At 38.0% G+C, this 23512-nt stretch overlaps 1 protein-coding gene across 1 annotated transcript; it reads left to right on the forward strand.

Moving 5' to 3' along the window:
- Positions 1-1954: 1954 nt before the first annotated feature.
- LOC307256325 (solute carrier family 28 member 3-like) lies at positions 1955-14630 on the forward strand (the record flags this gene model as incomplete). Its single annotated transcript, XM_080035245.1, is given in 18 exon segments — positions 1955-2023; positions 2489-2502; positions 2715-2806; positions 3776-3962; positions 4187-4228; positions 4230-4314; positions 4408-4521; positions 4651-4728; positions 4843-4852; positions 4855-4916; positions 5164-5238; positions 5364-5496; positions 6338-6507; positions 6598-6795; positions 7708-7789; positions 8627-8673; positions 8677-8725; positions 14626-14630. Coding segments are annotated over 18 exon segments (1512 nt in total).
- Between the last annotated feature and the right edge of the window lie 8882 nt (positions 14631-23512).

Here is a 23512-nt window from a genome sequence, read left to right on the forward strand (position 1 = left end):
TACCCAATTTATGGTGTATTTAAGTATTGTCATGTGAACTCATGTAACCCTATTGTGACCTCTACACACTAGCCATAGGTATTATGGTTCCTCAGAAGTTATACACTAGTGCTCTCTAGTGGCTGCAGGTAAATGTGATACTACACTGTGCCTTTTGCAACTACATCCATATGCAGTAATTTATTTTCAGGAAAGAGATGGAGCGAGTGACTATTATGTATAATATATACTATGTAAAACAATATTGTCATTGAATTATGTTCTTTTGTGATATTTCTGTTGGTCTGCTCTGTACAAACGACATTCATTGCTCGTCTGTTCGTCCTGGGAGAGGGATCCCCTTTCCTTTTGTCGTAGGTCGAATAGCAGAGGATGTAGAATTGCTGTACAGATTGTAAAGCCCACTGAGGCAAATGGCTATTTGCGATATTGGGCTATACTTAGGGGGCAAAACCCCCTTTTTTTGAAAAACAGACATGGAGCGTTGTAAAAGGTTGTTCACCAGAAATGATATCCAGGACCTTCCAGGATCCCAACCTGGGTGGAAAACCTGGTCAACAAGCTGCTGGAAAGCTACAGGGGGCCGACATAGAGCAAATCACAACCACTGTTTAAGCGAATGGGGGTGGGCTAATAGGGAATTTTTTAAACTTATAGATATCATTATGAAACATTGCAAGTTGATTACTGACATTAAAAAAACTACTTTTTGTATTACAGTATTTTCCAAAAAGTTTGAATAAATATGAAAAATCATCAATATCTTACTAATGACGCTACATTTGCATATCTGCAAAGCCCCAAAATCTAGATGTTGGACAAAAGCAGAATTAATTTGTTTTTAAATTTTGAAAACAAAACAAGTGTCCAACTGCCTGAAGCTTTTCCTAATCACAGTTAAAATTTGATCAATAACCCATAGAAAATGAATTTTTTACACTGTTTTTTCCAAGGGAATGTCTAGCCGTTTCCTAAAATACCATCTGGAGACTCCAAAAGGACACTTTTGGTCCATGGCACATGAAATGTAAGTGTGTAAAAAATGTATTTTCTATGGGTTATTGATCAAATTTGAACTGTGATTATGAAAGGCTTCAGGCAGTTGGACACTTGTTTTGTTTTCAAAATTTAAAAAATAATTGACTTTGTTTTCTTCCAACATCTAGATTTTGGGGCTACTTTGCAGATATGCAAATTTACGCATCATTAGTAAGATATTGATGTTTTTTTTTTTATTTAAACATTTTGGAAAATACTGTAATACAAAAAGTTTTTGTTTTAATGTCAGTAATCAACTGGCAAAGTTTCATAATGATATCTATAAGTTCAAAAAATTCCCCATTAGCCCATCCCCATTCACCCCCACTCACTTAAACAGTGGTTCTGATTTGCTATGTCGGCCCGCTGTAGCTTTCCAGCAGCTTGTTGACAAGGTTGTCCACCCAGGTTGTGATTATGGAAGGTCCTAGATGTCATTTTTGGTGAACAACCTTTTACAACGCTCCATGTCCATAAAATCACTTTGCCCCCTGGGTACTATGTACAAAAATAAAAAGATAATATAATTGTATTTATTTCTGCTATTGTGATTATACTACATGTATGGATTGCTATGCCACATCTAGGAGAGGACTGGAAGAAATAACGGAAGGGACATGTCATTCGAATTGGTATTTGCCCCTGCCTGCCTATTTATACTGTACATTAACTTGCATTTGTGTGTGTGTGTGTGTGTGTGTGTGTGTGTGTGTGTGTGTGTGTGTGTGTGTGTGTGTGTGTGTGTGTGCTTTAAGCTTACCCCTTAATGACCTCTTGCCATTTAACCCGATGACAGCTACACAAGACTATTAGCGGAAGGAGAGTCACATAAGGAGGGAGGGGAAAGGAGAGGGGACAGGTGTGCTTAAAAAAAGACTCACAGGAAGTCTGGCCAGTGTACGTGAAGAGCCAGAGAATGGAGCTGGATAAAATAGAAAGTAAGAGTCAAAGGAGAGGGAAAGACAACAAGACCTTTGTGTCAGAGGTAAGCTAAATATGTGTTTGCAGCCTGGACTTGTTCATCAGGATACATTGTAATTATGCAGTTGAAAAGAAATGTTTGAGAACCCCTACAGTCTTTTAGGACAGTGTACTATAATTCATTGAAAATAAGTTTTATTTGTGCGAATCTATTTGTTAAAACAACATCTTTCTGTTGCTTGTAATTTAATAGGACTATTGGCTTGGCTAATGAAGTGTATTTCACGCTAAAATCTTCGTAACAAGTGGCTTTAGTCCAAATACTGCAAGTAGGCTGCTTGAGACCCTCAGTCAAAAACACACCTGTGCATACACAGACACTTATGCTCAGGAGTACACAAGATTAGAAGCTCTTCTTCAAGTTACCTGTTTGCATCTAGGTTCTATATGTAAATATTTGAAATTATGTGAGCATCTTCTTAATCTTTATTATCCTCAAGCTATGTGTATTTGTGTGTGTCTGTGGCAGGAGGAGCAGGATCGGTAAGACATTGATGAGGACAATGTTGCCTCAGAAGCTGCAGATAATGCTCACAAAGAGAGAGAGCAGCAGGACAAATGGTTATTTTTTTTCGTCTCTTTTTTTCTGATATCCGTCTAATTCACCAGCCCTTTTCCATGTTCCCTATGATGTATGGTTTCTGTTATTGTTCCATATCTATCCAACTTATCGCCCCGCATTTGTTTGTGCGTAGCTTGCTGGAGAAGAACATGGAGGCATTCCATAGCTCTTTGGCAGAGAACAGAGACCACATCCGTCTGATTATACATCTGGTTTTAGCAGCAGGTAAATACTCTTTGTGAGCATCTGTTAAAGTGTAACTCTGGGTCGTAAATGGGTTGGAGGTATTTGCCTTTCTCACTTTGTGTTTACATAGGCCAGAGCATCAAAGCAAAATGTGTTTGTTTAATTTGCAGTGTGAAAGAGTCTTGTGTTGATGTTGAGACAAAGTGTGTCCATTGTTCCGTGCAATCCATTGTGGTACTTTTGATTTCTCTCTCTCTCTCTCTCTCTCTCTCGCTCTCTCTCTCTCTCTCTCTCTCTCTCTCTCTCTCTCTCTCTCTCTCTCTCTCTCTCACCAACAACAACAACAATAACAACTTCATTTTAACAGAGCAGTTACGGGCACAGTGACAATCAATTACTCCAAAGATAATAAAAGAAGATAGTGCAGGTTTTGACCTACATAACTTCAAAGATGTTGCTCTCAAGTCTGTCTTATAATTACCCCTTATGAACCTTTGAGGTATGTCAGATTCTCAAAAGCATTAACTTATACAGCATTATAAATAGTTCAAGAGTTTTAATCAGTTAAGAATGTGATACATCACCAATCCCCCTTGTGGAATTCAACTTAACATAACATATCCTAGCAAAACTCAACCTTTTTTTCTCTTGAACATTCATATCCGAAAACTGGTCCAGCCAAATAAATTCAATTGTGGTGCTTGAACCTCTTACCTGCTCTAAATATGAAATTGTTTTAGATTCCTCGTATACTAATCGAGTTTTTTAAATACTAATTATGAAAATGCATCATTTTCAGGCTAGGATAACACTTTTTTAAGAGGAAAGCATAAGCTGCAATCAAATTTGTGTGGAACAGTTGCATTGCCTTCAGTTCAGCTATAACCTAAACAACAAGTGGAGGATGTAAAGCCGCAAATAAATGAAAAGATGAGTCTTGTATAAATGAAAGAAGTGTTACAGTGGCACAGTGGGATATAAATCATACTAATGCCCAATTTGTTTCAGTCTTTGTTGCCATAGTGATAGCGGCATGTATCCTAAACCACCGGGCTGTGGTGCTGCTGGTCATCTCCTTGGTAACCGTATTCTTCCTGGCCTGGGATTGGATGATGAAACGCTATGGCGACCAATTGTGGGAGGAGCTCCGTCCTGTCAGACACCTTCTCAGCACAAACTGGTTTTGGATCAGATGGTTGTGCACCTTCCTTATCAAAGTTAGTAGGGAGGGGGGCGCCCTTAGCTCAGTTGGTAGGGCGTCCCCCCCATGGGCCTCGGCCAGCAGCGGACCCGGGTTCGTTCCCCTCTCTGCCCCATTTCAACTCTGTCTCTACACTATCAATAAAACATAAAAATGCCAACAAAAAAAAGTTAGCAGGGAGAAGGCTTAACTGCTTGTCTGTCTCTCTCTTTCCTCAGGATAACATACGTGTTACTGCTGTTGGCTGTGGTGTGCTGGCTCGCAGGGGACCAGACAGCTTGTGTCTTTCTTTGGCTTGCTGCTCTTCATCCTCTTAATGCTGGTGTTCTCAAAACATCCATTCCGGGTAAGAGATGCAAACACACACACACACACACAGACTCTGAGAAATTTTAGTTTTTGATTGTGTGTGTACATATTGCATTCACGTGTGTTGCAGTGGCCTTGGCAAACTTTGCTATGTGGGATCATGCTACAGTTTGTCTTTGGTCTGCTGATCCTCAGGACCAAAGTTGGCTTAGCTACACTGGAGTGGCTTGGAAATCAAGTGGAGGTAGCCACAAACATACACACACACACACACACACACACACACACACACACACACACACACACACACACTCACAGTTGTTTTTAAATGGTTTATTTCTGTTGCTTACTATTCAAAATCTCCTCCATACAGATTTTCCTGTCATTTGCAGATGTTGGGTCTGAGTTTGTGTTTGGTGCAAGTTACACTGACCACTTCTTCATCTTCAAGGTAAGACACGCAAGTATGATTCTCATCACTGTCTATCATGTGTGCAGGTACTTCATTAGTAGTTAATTGATCATGGTTACATTGATGTTGATGATAATTGTGGACTCTTCCCAGGTAATGCCTATATTGTTTTTTTAAACTCTGTCATCTCCATCCTCATTGGCTTCATGCCCTGGCTCGTTGGCAAGGTGAGGAAGAGACTAAAATGTGTTTACTGTGTATACATATTTGTTATAAGTTTATCTGTCAAAATTAATAATTTCTAGTTATTTATTTTTAATGCAAGGAGTGAAAGCTAAATGACGACTGTCAGAAAGATTACATTTGAAAAGTACATGGTGACATAAGGAGGACCATGATATTTAGATATTTATGATCTAGTATAATTTCTCTGCATTACTTTCCTATGATTTCTTTGTGCTTTTTTCTCCCCAGATTGGTAACCAGGTTACCATGAGAACGTCTCCCACAGAATCAATGGCCGCAGCTGGAAATATATTCTTGGGACAGGTAAACTAATGCTTAAACAATGAACAACAACAACGATCAAACCACTGATTAAATTATATTAATCTGTAATTTTCTCTAGCCCAAAAATAATATTGTTTTGGCACCTCTCCATTTCTCTCTTTCAGACAGAATCGCCGCTCTTGATTCGTCCATATATCAGTAAACTAACTCGCTCTGAGATCCATGCAGTGATGACAGGAGGGTTTGCCAGCATCTCTGGAAGCATTTTAGGAGCCTTTATGTTATGGTTTGACGCTGGTAAGACCCAAGAGCAGACAGAGACTGGGGTAGGATTGAATTAAAAAAAGATTTATTTTGTGGGACCAGTGTGAGGCAGGCATCCGGAGGGGGTGCGGGGGGGGGGGGGGGGGGGGGGTGTAGGCAGACAAGAAAAACAAGGTAAGTCAAAGTAGCAAAACAACAAGAGCAACAAGCAAAACACTAGTGAGAACAACGAGAGAAAACATTCAGCCAGGTACGTATAAATACCGTGGGTAGTGCGACGCACACTCTGGCACCGGGCTGTGTCTGAAATCGCACACTTCTGTACTTACACTTACTTTTTTGAGTGCACTTTGCGCAAAACCGGAGAGTGTGCCAAAATGCAGTGCACTGTAAGTTCCTCGGTCGTGCACTCAAAACGGTCTAAAACTTGAGTGTGGAGCACCTGTCGGCAGCGACACACCACTTCACCTCAGGCTTGCATATTTTTTTCAGCGAGACGCTCGTCTCTCCGATTAAACAGATAAAGAAATAATCTGTTGACAGTCATATTGATATCATAACAGCAGCAATCACTATAGTTTCACCATTCCTGGTGTGTCTTTCAAAATTAAACAAAATGAAGGGGAAAAAAGTTTTATAATGATGGGCGGATTTCTGTTGTAATCATATAAATGTATGAAAAAAATTAAGAAATGTTACGGAAATCAAAAATTATCTGTATAAAGGATATTGTTGTTTGTCATCGTCATTGCCTGCAAATATTTTAAATGCCATTAACTTATCAATACCATAGCTGATGACACTGTTGATAGAATGCTGTTCGAAGGATTGTGTGTTTTATAACCATTTAAATGTTGCCTGTGTCTACTCAGAGATAGTATGAACGTGTTGCAGGTGGCATCCCAAGGTGCATCTTATGCTGTGGGTATAGTGGCCAACATTGTTGTCAACCTCATTGCCTTCTTGGCACTGTTGGCCTTTTTTGATTCGGCTCTGTCCTCCTGGCTGGGCGGGATGTTTGACTGTCCACAGCTTAGCTTCTCGGTGATGACCCCGACCTGACACTCAAACACTACAACAACTCTCAGATAAATACTCAGTGTAAATATTTGCTTCTTTCTGTCTTTCCTTTAGCTCATCTGCTCTTACGTGTTCATGCCTGTGTCCTTCATGATGGGAGTTTCCTGGGAGGACTCTTTCATTGTTGCTGAGCTGATTGGCATAAAAACTTTTCTCAATGAGTTTGTGGCCTATCAGAAGTTGTCGGAGTTAATAAAGAGGCGGAAAGCAGGAGGGCCAGAATATTTTGACAATGTAAAGCAGTATCTCTCTGTGAGTCTTACTCGTCTTACCTTTGTTCACATTTATTTTTGGTGAAGATTCTAATTTTTAGTTGTTCAGGTTGAACATAATGAGCGGCTGACCGATTGGTCCAGTAAGAGATCTTTAATTAGTGGTAACAATGTTGGGTTTACACTCAGTATTATTATCCAATATTATGGTGCAATTAGAGACTAAGTCTAATGCATCTCTCAATGTCTATAGACAAACAGGATTTAGTTGAAAATTACATTTAAGTGAGGTACTTTTGAGAGCCTGTTAGCTTTATTGGCATAAGCCTTAGCCTATGTAGGGGCCTATGGGGCAAATTATTCACCCCTTTTGCCATAGTGCCAGTAACTGCCCAGATAACAGAACAGGGAGACTACAGTCACATTGAACAAGTTAATGTTTAAATATTAGCATAGATATCCATTACAGGTACCTTGTGAAGTTTTGTTGAACACTAATAGCACCATGAAGCAATGTTGTTTTGATCAAGTCTGATTTTGTTTATTCTTATGACCAGCTTTGAGGATGCACATGCACTTGGTCAAGCTTGCATGTGACGCAAATCATGTTCCTGCCCATAATTAAACACTAGTCCACTGATACAGTAGAGTGTGTTAGTCCAGGGTATGGACATACGTGAGCTATTAGCATTACACAATTTCGACTCACTGCCATGAAGAAATCCGTTTACTGTTGATCATGTTTGGTAAGTGTTTTAGTTGTTGCTTATTTACCTTATTTTTTTTTAAATAGCTTATACTTACTGAACCAGACATAAAAGTCAAACTTCCCAATGCCATCTTGTTGTGCATATGACATAAGGAAGTTCAATATACTGTCTGTAACACGGCCATCAAATTCATTTACAAATGTAATAAATTGTAATAATATGTAATACATTTTCTCCTTCAGGTTCACTCTGAAACCATTGGAACCTATGCTTTGTGTGGATTTTCCAACTTTTCTGCCCTGGGGATTGCAGTTGATGCATTGTGTAAGTGCCACCTCATGAGCGTTTTAGCAAACAAACAAGACATTCAAGTTCAGACAGTTGTTGGCTGGTGTCATATTCTGCAACATTTTGGCAACCCTGATTGAGTAACACTTGATTGAAATTGAGAGCTTAATTTTCCCAAATGTAAAAACAAGCACAAACAGTCAATGTCTTGAAACAAAGCAATCAGCAGATACAATCACTGCCACACACATACCGCAGGAATGTGCAGCACACAAACAAATCTAATTATTATTTAAAATTAACTTTTTGTTCGGGAGGGGAAGAGGTGAGAAATCCATATGTTACATTTAATCAAGTTACAGTGTGTGTGGGCCAAGAGGCAAGTTAAGTCTGTGTCAAAAGAAGGATGGGAATGAACTCAACAAAAAAAAACTTTGAATCGTTAAAGGTGAAACAAACAAAAAAAATAATTTAGACCCAAAACACAGAAGAAATGAGGAACGAGGGGTCATGTTTGGAAGTAGTAAATGTAAAAGAAGGGAGTGTTGAACAGAGAAAGACTTCAAAAAGAAGCCCATTTTTTTTTAAAGTGTAGGAAGAAAATAGAATCATGTTTTAAAATGTTACAATACAATTGTAAAATTTTATTAAATTACAATAACATTGTAAATTAATAGCGCCTTTCAGTTAGTTTTTTCTTCTTTTTTTGGTGTGAAACCTAATTGCAGATTGTACACACTTATATTATAATACTGCATGAATAATTTACGTTATTCATTGTGGGCATTTCTTCAGTCGTCTAAACATTATTGTTAGGTACCTGTTGCTGCTTTCATCTTATGTCTCTTTAAAATACAATTGTTGTTTTTACAGCAACTATGGCTCCAGACAGACGGGCCGACATCTCCAGCTGTGGCCTCTGAGCTCTGATTGCAGGCAGTGTCTCCTGTTTCATGACAGCTTGTATTGCAGGTGTTTATTCCTTTATACCACTATTTATCTTTTATCCACATCCTGTATGAATATTGTTATACGTATGTATCTCAAGATCTCAACTTGCAGAAACATAAAATTACTCGTACTCTGTTGCCAGTTTTAGACACATTTAGTACTACGATTAATTCCTTCCATGAAAATGTTGTTGATGCCATTAAGGCATTTGAACCAGTTAACAACGGATGAGATGTGAGATAATAGGCCCCATGTCTAAATGGAGACATTATTGTGACACGGGTAATGTCTCATAAATGTCTGTATATTAGATGTATACTGTCATATTCCTGTGTTTTTATGATTTCTTTGCTGACTTTCTAAAATAACATATTTCCCAATAATAATATACTTTATCTATGTATTTACTTGTAATGCATAGATATTTCTTTACATTTCCGTACAGCTATAAATAAATTCAATACAGGTTTTTAAAATGAGTAGAGCTGATGAAAGATACTGTGATTCAGTGTGTGTGTGTGTGTGTGTGTGTGTGTGTGTGTGTGTGTGTGTGTGTGTGTGTGTGTGTGTGTTTGTGTGTGTGTGTGTGTGCGTGCGTGTGTGTGTGTGTGTGTGTGTTATTCACAGTGTGACGGTGTATACCCCATTGAACGTGACGATCGGAGGAGGATTAAGGCAGAGCATTCTACAGGACTGCTGCACACTCAACCCCCCCACACACTTCAACTGCAGCTTGGTGCTTTGAGTCTCATATCAATACATTCACAAGGCTACCATTGAGGTTTGAACAAAAGCACACACCTCAACAGTAGCCTTGTGAATTTATTTTCTTTTAAATGTATTATGTGCACTGTTGTTATAATTAGGGCTGTCAAGCGATTAAACAAATTAATCTAATTAATTACAGGCTCTGCGATTAATTAATCTAAATTAATCGCATACTTTTATGACACTTTTATACCTGTTTATAAACAGCTGTATAGCCTGCTAGTACAGTTTGTTTCTCTTTCTCTCTCTGGCTCTCTCTCTCTCTCTCTCTCTCTCTCCGTCTCTCGTAACTTCTGTCTCTACAACAGACAGCGCTGCACTGCCACAGATGCCTATGCCGATTCATTCACCATCGTCGTACTCATAGGCAAAAATATTGACACACACACACATACACACACAGGGCGGGTGTCCGTTTACGCGGGAGACGAGACAGCTAGCAAACAAAATTAAGACACACAGAGGAAGATTGAGAGATACTTTTGAACCTATATTGTTGCACCCACTAAATCAATAATGCACAGACAGAGAATAAAGTAAGATGTCTTCCTACCTTCATGCTTATTTGCCCGAAGCATCCCATAAACCGTCCATAGAGCCCTCGGCCCCGCCCTTTCCCCTGCTTCTCTCTTTACTTTTCTCCCTTTCACCCGTGCGGGCTGTGTATGCAAGCTACAGGTGCAGTTCGGTGCAGCTGCGCACCACTTTTGCACCGGGTCAATGGGCATTATAGAAGTGCAATTAATCTGCGTTAATTTTTTTAATCGCGTTAATTTTTCTGTGATTAATTAATCGAAATTAACGCGTTAATTTGACAGCCCTAGTTATAATGCATTTTCAATAAATCAAAAAATGTATGTGTGTGTCCCAATTATTCTTAACATTTACAAGAGAAAAGCAAAGCAGAAAGATCAGACACATCAATAAACCTGTTTATAAATGGAAAATCTAGAGTAACACAGTATAAGGCATGCTGTATGTACTGTAAAAGCAGTGGTAGTAGTACAAAAAAAATACAAAATGTAAGAGAAATAATGCTCTTAGCATTATTAAATCTTCCTTTTTTGGCAAAATGTTAAAAAAATTTAAGATTTAAATGTACCATTTGCATCAATTGATGCCTGTATTTGTAAAAAGGTTTTTAACAAAAATCATCTAATTCCATTTGAGTTGGACTGATCATCAGCTGTGTGTACATATTCAGTTGAGACATGCACGTCTGAAACACATATTTAGAAAGTGCTTCACACATAATTATGTCATTCAGTATAATGACATTATTCTTAAATGGTTTATCCTGCTTAATGAGTATTTTTAATTTGACCATTTTATAAAATGTTTGATGGTTATACTTGTGTACTTTCACTTAAGTAAATTGGGCTTTTAGTTGTAACAACGTATTTCTACACTTCTATTACTTGTGTGAAAGATCTGAGTACCTCTGCTCCCCCCTTAAATAATACGCAGCAGCAGTAATCTATAAAAAATAAAGATAAAAGATAAAGAATGTAAAGGACAATGGCCACAATGTTGTGTTTAAACATCCCATGGCACAAAAGTTGTGTCAGAGTCTTTTCTAAGACAAAAGAAGAAGAAAAAACAGCAGTCTCCTCATACTTACAGTTTTTCTCAGTCGCTTTGGTGCTTTTCTAACATCAGTATTAACATTTGCACAGCAGTTAGTGCATTTCTCAAAAACAATTAGCGCAAACTGTGAAAAGTACGTCACTTGCTCAAAATGGATAGTCTATTCCTCAAAAGCAAGTATTCATCATGTCAATGAAACTGCCAGTGTCATCAAAATGAGAAGTCTTGACACCATTGTTTATGAACAAGATAGTCAAATGGCTTTGTCATGTTTTCATTATGACAGTTTATTTTCTCAGTGTTTTCCAATGCAAAAAAAAGGTCAGAACTCGGTGACACTACCTGAAAATGCTCAAGACAGCACTATACACTACTTATACAGCCATTTGAAAACTACAGTAAAGTTACACATTGCTGTAGTTAGGGGAGTAAGTGAGTACAAAACACTGAATACATATGTTTCACATTTTTACTGTATATGCTCTTTGCAATTCTACAGCATTGTGCAAAAGAAAAATACACTTCAGTTACTTATTTAGAACAAACATAAAAAAACACCCTTTTGGTAGGGCTGTGCACAAATGGGAACAATATAACAGGACATATTGTAACTGAACATATATAGGTATATCCTTCTGGCACATCCAGACGTTCCTGTCTGTCTGGCCACATATTTTCATCTATTATCCTCGTGAGTGAAAGCTGAAGTCCACCTGAGAGCAATTGTTCAATTTAGGAGACATTTCCAGGAAAAAAATATAAAGAAAGGTATAAAATGTGCTTGACAGAATTTGATAACTAGTTCAACAATTTTGTATGTAATGACTCAAGCAATGAAATAAAGACTATTAGTTTTATTGGGAACGACTATTCAGCATCCATAAGTATAGTTAATTTTGACTGACATGACATAAGCAAATGACAATGTTATAAAACAGCAGATAATTGTATGAAAGCAACTGATACATGTCCAAAAGCATTTGCAATTTGTTCAGAGGAAGGAGAAATTGCTACTAAGATGTGCTCAAATGACTAAATGTTGCGCAGGTTGAACTAATAGTTATGAGAATTTTTATTCTGATCTGAGAAAAGCACCAAAGCAACTGAGAAAAACTGTAGGAGACAGGACATTTCCCTGCCTGGCATGAATGGGTCAAGTATAACAGTGTAATACTCGGCCACTGGATGTCACTGTTGTCTTCTTTTTTCCCCCCATTCAACAAAACAAACTAAAGTGCATGATGAATTTTATCAGGCCACCATAGACTGGTCAGTCAAGCTGGGCTGGACTGGCAGAGTGATTGTCCAAGTAACATGGTCATTACTGTAATAAAAGAGGAGGGTATCAAGGGTGTGCATTTTCCAAATCTGCATGTGTGAGAGAAGCATGTGGTCACAGAGGCGACAATTGACAGTCTCTTAAATTAAATCTGCCATGAGCTAAAGGTCAGATGGCTCCCTTCTCACGGGCAGGAAGTGTGTTCACATGTGTGAATTTTACACACCCACAGAGAGGGAACATTAGCCTCAGCCATCAGACTCTGTCACATAGGACATTTTTAGGCTCTGTCTCACTATGTGTCCCCTCCTATTGCAAAAAAAAAGAAAAGAAAAACAACTCATTTAGATTAGATTGAGTTGGATCAGGAAGGAAAAGCAAACATAATTTGTCAGGGAACTGCAATTTTGCTACACAGAAGGGACCTTTTATATTTGATATGTTGTCGCTGGCTAGGTTATTCTTAATAACATAATAATAGTAACAAAATTACAACTACATAATACAAACTATGTGAGTTAGACCAAGAGATGTGTGTCTTTGCTAATACACTTTTTCGTTTCCTGCCCAACGAAGCAGGACTGTGTTTACATGAAAAAGAAAATCGGGATGAATATCGTCTGTTTGGCCCACACTGACACATTCACAGTGACTGTTTTGTTCTCATTAAGTGCCTCATCCCTTTTAAAAATACCACATTTAAAAAATTAAATAAAAATTTATGAAAAAAAATGTATATAAAGAAAAAAGATTGCATCAAATAGTTTGGCTGAGCATCACAGTAATTGTTCGCAGCACTAAATGTGCCCTGCTATTAAAACAATTCAAATTGCCATAAGAGCAACCAAATTATATTAAATGCTTGGAGAAAAAATGCTGAGATATACGTAGCTTTTATTTGTTTTTTGAAACTTGCAATATTGGAATAATTATCTGAAAGCTTAAAGTAAATTTACCTTGTAGAAAACTAATTAAAGATCCGATCTAAAAAGGAATATGATGAAAGATCTGTGAATGTACAATGTGAAATTTACTCTTCATATACATTACGTGTTCTTTTTAAAATTACATTTCGGTCTATTATTATATTTTGTGTTCAATGTTTTATATTGTGGACATCTGCAATGACAATCACAACATTTCAACAATTTAAAGGTTTTGCTTTCAAGCAGCAGTAGGAGAGTGGACACTCTTGATTGTGAGATCTTGTCTCCATTTATGTATTACACTGTATTTTTTGTGTGTGTGTTACAACATGTTTTCCAAAGGACAATTCTTAGAGCTGTTTGAGAACATACAGTACCCCCCACCCTTCTACCGTACCATATTTTCAAGGCTACCCCAAAAACAACTTTATTTTTGTAACAATTTTATAATATAACAATGGAATTGTTGCTTTTACTGCAGGGGAGATGCAGGGATGGGAGGAAAATGAGAAAGATGGACATATGGAGTAAAGAGTGAGAAACACGGAGATGGGGGGGGGGCAAGAGACGAAGAGGGTGAGCATTAAGAGACTGAGACTGGTGGATATTGGATTGTCATGTAGCACCACTCCAAGGAGATGGAGAGGAGAGGAGAGAGAATTGAGTGATGGAGATGAAGTTGTCATCTGCCTGCACTCCAAAGAGCACACAAAGGCAGAGGAACGGAGGGGAAGGAAGAAGGCCGATGAAGGATGCACATGGAGGCAGGGGGAGGGAGAAAAAAAATTATTAATTGAAACAGGAGTTAGAAAGGATTCACAGAAAGCACTTATTGGGATGATTACAAAGAGACAGAGATGATAAGGAGAAGTGAAGATGGAGAGGAGTGACACAATCAGGGGAGGAGATAGATAGATAGATAGATAGATAGATAGATAGATAGATAGATAGATAGATAGATAGATAGATAGATAGATAGATAGATAGATAGATAGATAGATAGATAGATAGATAGATAGATAGATAGATAGATAGATAGATAGATAGATAGATAGATAGATAGATAGATAGATAGATAGATAGATAGATAGATAGATAGATAGATAGATAGATAGATAGATAGATAGATAGATAGATAGATAGATAGATAGATAGATGGATAGATAGATAGATAGATAGATACGATAGATACGATAGAAAGATAGATACGATAGAAAGATAAACAATTTGATCAAGCTACACAAACGTGTGACTGTTGTGCCTAATCCCTGTTGCCCATGATATGCTCCCTCCTTTACTGACTTTAATTGATGCTTTAATTGCTCGTTGACACATAATTATACGGACGTGTCTCTGTGCAGAATGAGAAATTAAACAGGAGAATCCCTCACAATTGTGCGCAGGTGAATATTCGCTCTGCCACATTAATTGTGGTGAACAGTGGAGAGGCATGTTTCTCATCAGAAAATTATCCACAAAAGCAGTGATCGCGTTAGTCAAATTAACATAATTTCTACAGAAACAGTACACAGAGGTTGAACCTTTTAAGTAGTTATGCTTTAAATCCACTAAACTGTTGCAATTTGCGCTTTTTACAAGTTTACACGAGGAGCTAATTGTTTTTCTTATTTTTATAGGACTGCAACTGATGGTTGTTTCATTTTGGATTGATCTGTTGAATAATTTCTAGTTTCATTATTTTTCATTCAATAGTGAATTATTCTATCCTTATTATTGATTGTTGTGATTTAAAAAAAAAATGCACTTCACATATATACCCAATGTTTGTTTAAACAAGTCAATAGTCCGAACCTGAAAATTAATAAAAATAAATCCTCAAATTTTAGAAAATTGGACTCAATGTTGAAATTAAATGGCTTTTATGATGCTAAATATGACTTAAACAATTATCAAAACAGTTGCACAGAGATATTCTGGATAATTGACTAATGATTTAATGTGCACTTGTACATATTGGTGGACAGTCTATACAACTATACAAGAGCATCATATTTGTAATGCCCATCATATGTTTTGTATGTAAAAGCTTATTACTAGACACCCTGACTGCCTGTCTAGCACTACACTCACACAAAATGGACACTTGCATTTACATTCAAACTCAATTCACATCATTCCCCTGACCGGCCTATATTCAGTCTGTGGGAGGAAACAGGAGCACTTAGTTAAACTAACCAATTAAGAAATAACATGCCCACTTATTAATTGGTCAGACAGATACACACACTGTTTGAGTTGCCTAATTTGCTCACTTACCCTTACACGGTAGAAAATCTATCTGTAAATCAAATCATATCAGTCTTATTTATATAGCCAAATATCACAAATAGACATCAATGGGCTTCACATTCCATACACATTATGACACACTTTGCCCTCAGACCCTTATCTCCCCTGACATCCCAAAAGTAAGCTCCTTATTTGTGTGATTAACCATCTTCTTGCTGTCCATCAGAGCACGGGATGTGTTTTAATTGTTTTGTGAACATTACGTGGCCCCATTAAATATCGAATGCTGCACATTGTTTGTCAGCTCTTCTTTGAATAAGGTTGGCTTGAAGTTATCCACCACGACTTTATCAACTCTCCTCTTATCCTCAAATATCACAAACACATTTCACCCTTGGGGTAAATCTGACTCCAGGGATATTTGCCTCCAGAAAATGATTTACAGAAAATTGTTGACCTAGTTTATTTGTTGAATACATAAATAACCCCTTGATAACGAAACCTATCAGTGAGTTCAACTCTGCACCTGCAGGTGTGGGGATGTTGAGACAGACAATTTTTACATAGCTAAAACAGCTTGGGGTCAAATTGACCCCAGAGGAACATCAATGTGTGTAATATGTGTTCAGCGCATTGAAAATATTTCATCATGATAATTTTATGGTTAATCAGTTGTCCCAATCAAATTAGGAAAAGTTATGAAATATGAAGCAAAAAAAAGTCAACTATTATTTTTTGAATGATATACATTGAATGGGGTCAAATTGACACCAAGGATAATAGGAGGGTCCAGGCCAGGCAGAAGTGAAGGTGGTGCCCATTTAACCATTCAGATCAAGTTGCATGCAGGAGCGATTGAGATTCAGCAGTTAAGAGTGTTTGCCGTTGGTTCTGAGAAATAATGCAGCCCCCTTTGATAGCACAGGTTCGTGGCCGTTTCTCAGAAAAAACCTCTGTTGCTGCATCCCCTGTGCTTTCCCCCCTGCTGGGAGGGCTCACAGAGACACACAGACATGCACCGACAACAGCACCATGTGCATATGCTCTCTGACCAATGTACGCTCTTCCCCTGTCAATCAAGCACACACGCACACACACACACACACACGCACACAAACACGCACAGATGAATTCCCTGGAGGCCAGGCGGGGGGTCTGGCTGGGACAGAGATGGTCACACGCTGGGATCAGAGCAGCAGTGTGTGATTCACAATTCTCTCTCTCTCTCTTTCTATCTCTCACTTCCTCCCTTCTCTTATCATTGACACCCCGCTCCCTGCTTTGTTTACCCCCCTGTGTCCACTGTGAAAACCTGAGTGTTTCAAATGTATTCTGCACACAAACTCATCAGAGGACTGTTCCTGAACCTATAGGGCAATTAAATATTTTTGATTGAAATCCGGTGATTTCTGCTCTGTCTCCTGCTCATTCAAAGAATCATGTGTTCTATGTGTTGCTCCTGCACTACTCTCCTTTCTTCAGTTTTCTTTCTTCATGTAGCTAGCTGGGTGCCAAACTCCTCATTAATCTAATTTAGCGAACATGGCTCTCCCCTAATGGCCCCGCGGGCCGAAGAATATCAAGTGCTGTTTAATTTTTTAATTCTATTCAGGCTTTACATTCGTGCCACCCCTCTACCAGCTCATCTGTCTAGCTTCCCATCACTTTGGATCCCATTAAGTATCCCTCCACAAACAGCTACTAAGAGATGGCTCAAAACCATTTTGTTTCGAGTGGAGGAGGGGAAGGATGGGAGTTTTAAAAGCATATCAAAGCACCATGTCTAGTCCCTCTATTTCATGCTTGTTCCAGGCCTCCAACAAGTGTTTACATGTTTTGCTGTTGTTCATGCTATTCTGAATGTGTACTTATTTAACCCTATCGTTTGCCGAATGAGACAAATCTCCATGGTGACCGAGGAAGCAGAGAGCAGGTGGAGGGCCCTTGAGGATGCATTAGGACCTTCTTGCGACGAAGGGGATGCATCTTACCTCTAAGCTGAACTGTGCAACAGGCCTTTTTCAAGGGCCAGGGCATATTTCATTGGATCTGCCTGGAATCATTTTCAGTTCACTGTGCATCTAAATATGAGCTGCATTGGGTGCAATCAGAATGACTATAATGAGTATGAGTATACATGTAAAAAAGTATAACACTGTAAGACAACGCACGTGCAGCCAGTGGGATCCCAGGGTGAGTGAGGTTCAGTGAAGAAGAAAGCTACCTTGATAGTATGAGGTTTTTCTTTCTAAAAAAAAACAGTGATGTTGGTTTTATTTTATTTCTTTGGTGAAAATGAACCAGTATCAAAAAGTTTCTAAGTCTAAATCAAGCACTATAAACCTATAGGCCTAGTAATATAATGATCAGTTTCCGGTACTTGAGAAAGCGAAGAAGGGAGAAAGAAATGTATAGCTGTAAGAGCACAAATCATAAAAGTGCTGTCATGATGGTCAGCAGCGTCTACTAGAAATAACATGGCATCGCATTTCTGTAGCAGTGAATGCTGCGTTAAATCAGTCTTCTGCTTAGAAAAGTGAAGTAACATCTTTACCTTCAGGTTGCTGGTCTGAAAATGAGTGGACAAGAATATTGGCTTGGTCAAAATCAAGAAAGCTTGAGAAGTGTCATAAGGCCACTGTATTTTAGGTGAATGTGTAGATTAAAATCTCACAAGATGGCGACGTGCATACGCCAGGAGAATGGGATGCAGTCTGAATAACTGAGGTCAGCCCGGATGCTACATCCATTTTATATACTGTGTACAGTATAATATTATGTATTGAGATCATAAAACATTAATACATTTTTGATACTTTTTCATTTTTGATACATTTTCCTTTTATCCAATCATTTGAGTACATTGTTGATATATTTTTGACATATTTGATAATTGTCTTTGCACGTGATATGTTTGTGGAGTGTTCATAGTGCACTTGAATTGTTAGTTATTTGGTGACATTTGCCTGTGTTGTTCACCCTTTGCTGGTTGCATGGTAAATTATTACACGTGTCATCAAGATGCTTGTCAGAATATTGGTATATATCAGAATCAGCTTCATGGCCAGGTACTGTATGTGTGACCAATGACCATGCATTTGACTGTTTTTAGTTGCTCTCAATTTACATTGAAAAGATAGAAATAGACTGAAATAGTTTTAATTTAAATCTTTTGGGGTTTGGAGTTTGGAGTTAGAGCTCAGACTTGACTGTTTTCATAGATTCATCAAGACTGTAGGTAAGCAAATTTTTTCGATCTTCGGATTTCCTCAACCAACCAATCAATCAATCAATCAATTAATCAAATCAATCAGTCAAGCCTACACTTACACAGTAGACATTTCATTAGTGAACTGCAGTGCAAATTGATGTTGTGAATAATAGAAATAGATGACGATCTATAAGGTACAATTCTCCTCTTTGCCTTCCTCTTGCTCCCCACATAGCCCTCGTCTTCTCCTGGCAACAGAAACCTCTCCCCTCACCTGCCGCCTCCTCTCAACCATGTCCATCTTTGTTGTATTGCTTTATATTTTCCTCCCTCGTCAACCCCCCCACCCCTCACTCCTCATCATTTGTTGTTTTTAAGCCCATCACATTAGATTTCAGAGTGAGAGGTATCTCGGTTTTCTTAAGTGACAGATCATCGAATTGAGTAGCACCACAAAAGCTTCAAAACAAGGTGAATAAAAAGACAAAGTTACATCTGTTTAAAGTTACTAATTAAAGGATTTTAAATCCCAAAGGATGGAGCAGAGCAGATGGTGATGATGCATTTTTGTACCAAACTGAGACACTTACTTGGCAAAACTGCCACATAACAAGAAGAATTTTTTACATAAAGGAGAATAAAGCAGACATAGAGAATGTATTTGACCTCTGCTCATAATCTTTTTTTTTTTTACTTTTTTTTGTGGTTTTACAAGTTTTTTTTCACAGACGGACAAAAAACAAAATAAGTAGACGCATACAACACTTACACAACCCCCATCCCCTCCCCCCTCCCTCACATAAACAGACCAGAAAGACAAAAAATAAAAATAGAAATAAATAAATAAGACAGAAGGATTAAGAAAATAAGCTATAAATACAAAAAAGAAAAAAAGAAGCAAAAACAAAACTGGGGCAAATTTAACATGTTCATTGTGATAGTCTCTTCACTGCGGGTTCTGCTCATAATCTTTTAACTGAACCATTTTCTGTTAGATGCAAGAATCAAATTGTGTAAAATTATGGTGCAATAAAATATTATAAGTCATCATTTAATCATAATAGAAAGACAAACATGGTTACGGAGCGACACATTTGCAAGAGTGTGATAATGCATTCTAATGTATCTGCAACAGTTAGCAGCTAGCTGGACCATTTCTGAACTGGTACATTAATAAGACTTGATAATGTCCCCATAGACATCCAAGACTTGTTTCTCATGTGTGTGCATATATGAATGATTAATTTTGATTGTTTGTTTAATTATGTCTCTGCAGGCTTTTGGTTGTTTAGCTGTGTGTGTGTGTGTGTGTGTGTGTGTGTGTGTGTGTGTGTGTGTGTGTGTGTGTGTGTGTGTGTGTGTGTGTGTGTGTGTGTGTGTGTGTGTGTGTGTGTGTGTGTGTGTGTGTGTGTGGGTGTGTGTGTGTGTGTGTGTGTGTGGAATATAAAGAAACTGAAAAAAACATTAAAAGATGACGCACACAAAGACACACACATACACACACACACACACACACACACACACATAAAAGAAGCAGCATTAGCACCCTACTGTTGCCAAAGATAGAGCGCACAATCTGAGAAAGAAACCCAACCAGTGTAGAAAGCACTTTTTCAAATGGGTTTCCCACACATTTTCATGTCACTCACCATAAATTAGAAAAATATTGGCATAGCAACAACATCCCTTCAAAACAAAGCTGACCCCCATGAGAATCTTTATTTTGCTTTAGTATAAATAGGTCAATGTGGGATACTTGGTAAAATGGTGGATAATATACACTGTGTGAATCATCAAAACACAGGCTGAACACATTTTATATTCTGCATTCAACACGAGATGTGTGTGTAACAGCATAACCAGTGAGTTACCCGGCACAATTTAATATAATCTGATGCTGCTGTCGATGAAATTTGTAGAGAATGTACGGAATATCCGTTTTAGACAAGTACAGACAGAGGACAATAATGGGGAGAGAGAGCAAAGGAGGGAAGGAGGGAGCATTCCTAAACTAAATACATTGTAAGATTACAATGAACATTTTTTACAACTCAGATGTGTTCCAATTCAGGTGAGATGACAAAATAAAAATATATTACACACCTGAGAATGAAAAGCGGAGGTGCCCATTTTAGAGGAAAGCACATGTAAGGAAATTATATAGCCACATGCAAGAATCTGTGAAGAACAAATTACCTGTGAATGCATTTGTTGTTGTTTTTTTGGGATGATTTGAATCTGGTGCGAACCTGATATGAATCATTAACTCGCTACAGTTATAATCTGGTGGTAAGGCACAACAAGCATGTTTAGCTTTTCAGAGAACAACAAAATTCAGCATAATAATTTGTTTATGGATTTAATTAAAAAAAATGCAAATGTCTAAATGTCTTCTAAATGTCTAAATGTTTTCTTCCACTGTGGAGGAAAGATGAAATATATTCTGCTGCTGATGCTGCTGCCAATGAAATGTGTAGAAAATAGAAAATGTACGGAATATCAGTTTTAGACAAGTACAGACAGGGGACAATAACGGGAAGAGAGAGCAAATTATCCGGTATAGAGCAAAATGAGTAAAAAGAAGGACAAGTGGGAGAAAGAGACACTAGAGGCTGAAAAGGGAGATAAAATCATAGAATATCAATACAATAACATGAGTTTAGAGGCCGGATGGTTATTTGTGTATGCCTATAGCCTTCAGTGCTATTATTTGTGTTCAAGACAAGCAGAGGGTTTTTCCCCCCTGTATGCCAATCATTACTGCAACCCCAGAGGCAGTTGTTAAACAGCCTTTCAAACTCTGGGTGTGTTTGTCATTTTGATTCACAAAGATGAAAGATTTTAAAAAATCTGTGAAGGTTGTCTGTGGGCGTTTGTCCTTGCAACATCTGATTACTGTGAATTTGCACTTTGACGTGTTTTATAATGTTTTACATCATGTATTGCCTTTTTATGTCCAGTCCGTCTGTAACTTTATGTCTCACTGTTGTTGTCTAACTGGTCTCTCTTGAGAAATAGACCCTGTGTCTCAATGAGATTACCTGTGTAAATAAAGTTTTCTGTGCAAACATAAGAAACACTTAGACATCCTCTCGGACACGAGCCTAAACATTAACGTTTGGTAAGGGTTTTTTTCTGTTTAGATTCTCAGCCTCTCTATTACCAACATACATCTTAATCTTTTCTGGAGGATCTCATTTCCCTCTAACTCCTTGTCCCAATGGTTTACTGATTGTGACCTTTCATTTCACGTACTGCTTCATGAATTAAAGGCATTAACTCACACACAAACGGGTGCACACACTCCTGAATTAACCCCTTACCAACCCATGAATTAATGAATACAACAAAAAAGGAATGCAGCAGCAGCATATGAACCCCAGAACAGCTTGCTGACGGCGGACTGATCAAGTCACTATTCAGAGCGAGTTCAAAGAGCCACGTTGACCCTGAGCAGAGCATAGCTTCTATACACTTTCTTTCATTTGCCTGTTTAGTCTGTAGTCTTTTCCAGCCTTTATTATCTTAACATTAACTAGGGCTACAGAACAAGGCTTCATGATGTTCAAGAGGTGTAAGGGCGTAGACAAAGCACTCTGCACAGCTTGTCAAATTACCTTCCTAATGGCCAGCTTGTCAGGCTTCCTCGTCTATGTGGAGAAAGAAAGGACAAGTCGGGGGGAGAGCGATCCATTATATTCCTTGTCAAAGCTCTCAGTCATCTCTCTATACAGTACCTTTGCTTTCCTTTCTTTTAAGTTCTGCTTCTCAAGTACATCCTTACCCTATTCAAATGGTTGTAATTGGTAGTATGCGAGTGGGATGTGGAGAGAGGCCAGCTGTATTGTGGGCCCGTCAATCGTTTGTCTGCACTCTTTCAGAGTTTCCGCACCAAGCTTTAATTGGCTTTCCAATTTAGTCTAGTTAACCATCATTCACCTGAGTCATCAGCAGGAGGTCAAAAACTAGATTAATTGTTTCTCCTTAATTGCAAGATAACATCTTCAAAATCATTTTGAACTTTTCATATCTTATGCCTCATCTTACTCCCTTATTTTAGAAGTTTATATCTGATCCAATCCACTAAGCCTATGCTCCATGTGTTAGACACATTGGATGAATAAGTCCTTTTGCTATAGAAAAAAAATCCCTTTTGTTGTTGCCATAAACTCTACTGCTGAACCAAGAAACATTATCCAGGGAAACCCGAAAAAAGGGAAATGCATGCTGAAAAATTATTAAAATACATCAGGAAAGGGCTCTTTATTAAAGCAAGCAAAACCTGTGTCACTGTTCATATTGGCACCTGACAATTGTCTTAAGATAGACTTTGTCTCATAGACCCTGGCTGGATGATATACATTTTCTCAAATACTGTGCTCATTTTCAGTTTTGAAGTACTTTACATGAGTATTTTCATTTCAATCTACTTTATACTATTATATTGCAAGGCTGATATTGAGATTTGTACTCCTCTTTAGCTTGATTACATGTTGCTGTGCAACTTCAGAATAGTTTGCAATTAAGCTAAAAATTAGTAGTACAGGTGCAACGTTAATATTTTGCTCCCATTTTTTTAATATACTGTATACTTTAAGAATATTTTTATGCTATTTATGTACTTATAAGCAAAAACCTGAAGTCATGACTTGTATGGTATTACTACTTTTACCAAGTAATACATTTCAGCACTGATGATCAATCAACCATCTCTGCACTATTTGCAAAATTGAACCAATCTGTTATGTTTTTGTGTGCGTGGGACGGCAGTTGTCTGGAGTTCGTGT

The sequence above is a fragment of the Ammodytes marinus genome, assembly GCF_949987685.1.
Source record: "Ammodytes marinus genome assembly, chromosome: 2".
In the NCBI taxonomy this organism is placed as follows: domain Eukaryota; kingdom Metazoa; phylum Chordata; class Actinopteri; order Uranoscopiformes; family Ammodytidae; genus Ammodytes; species Ammodytes marinus.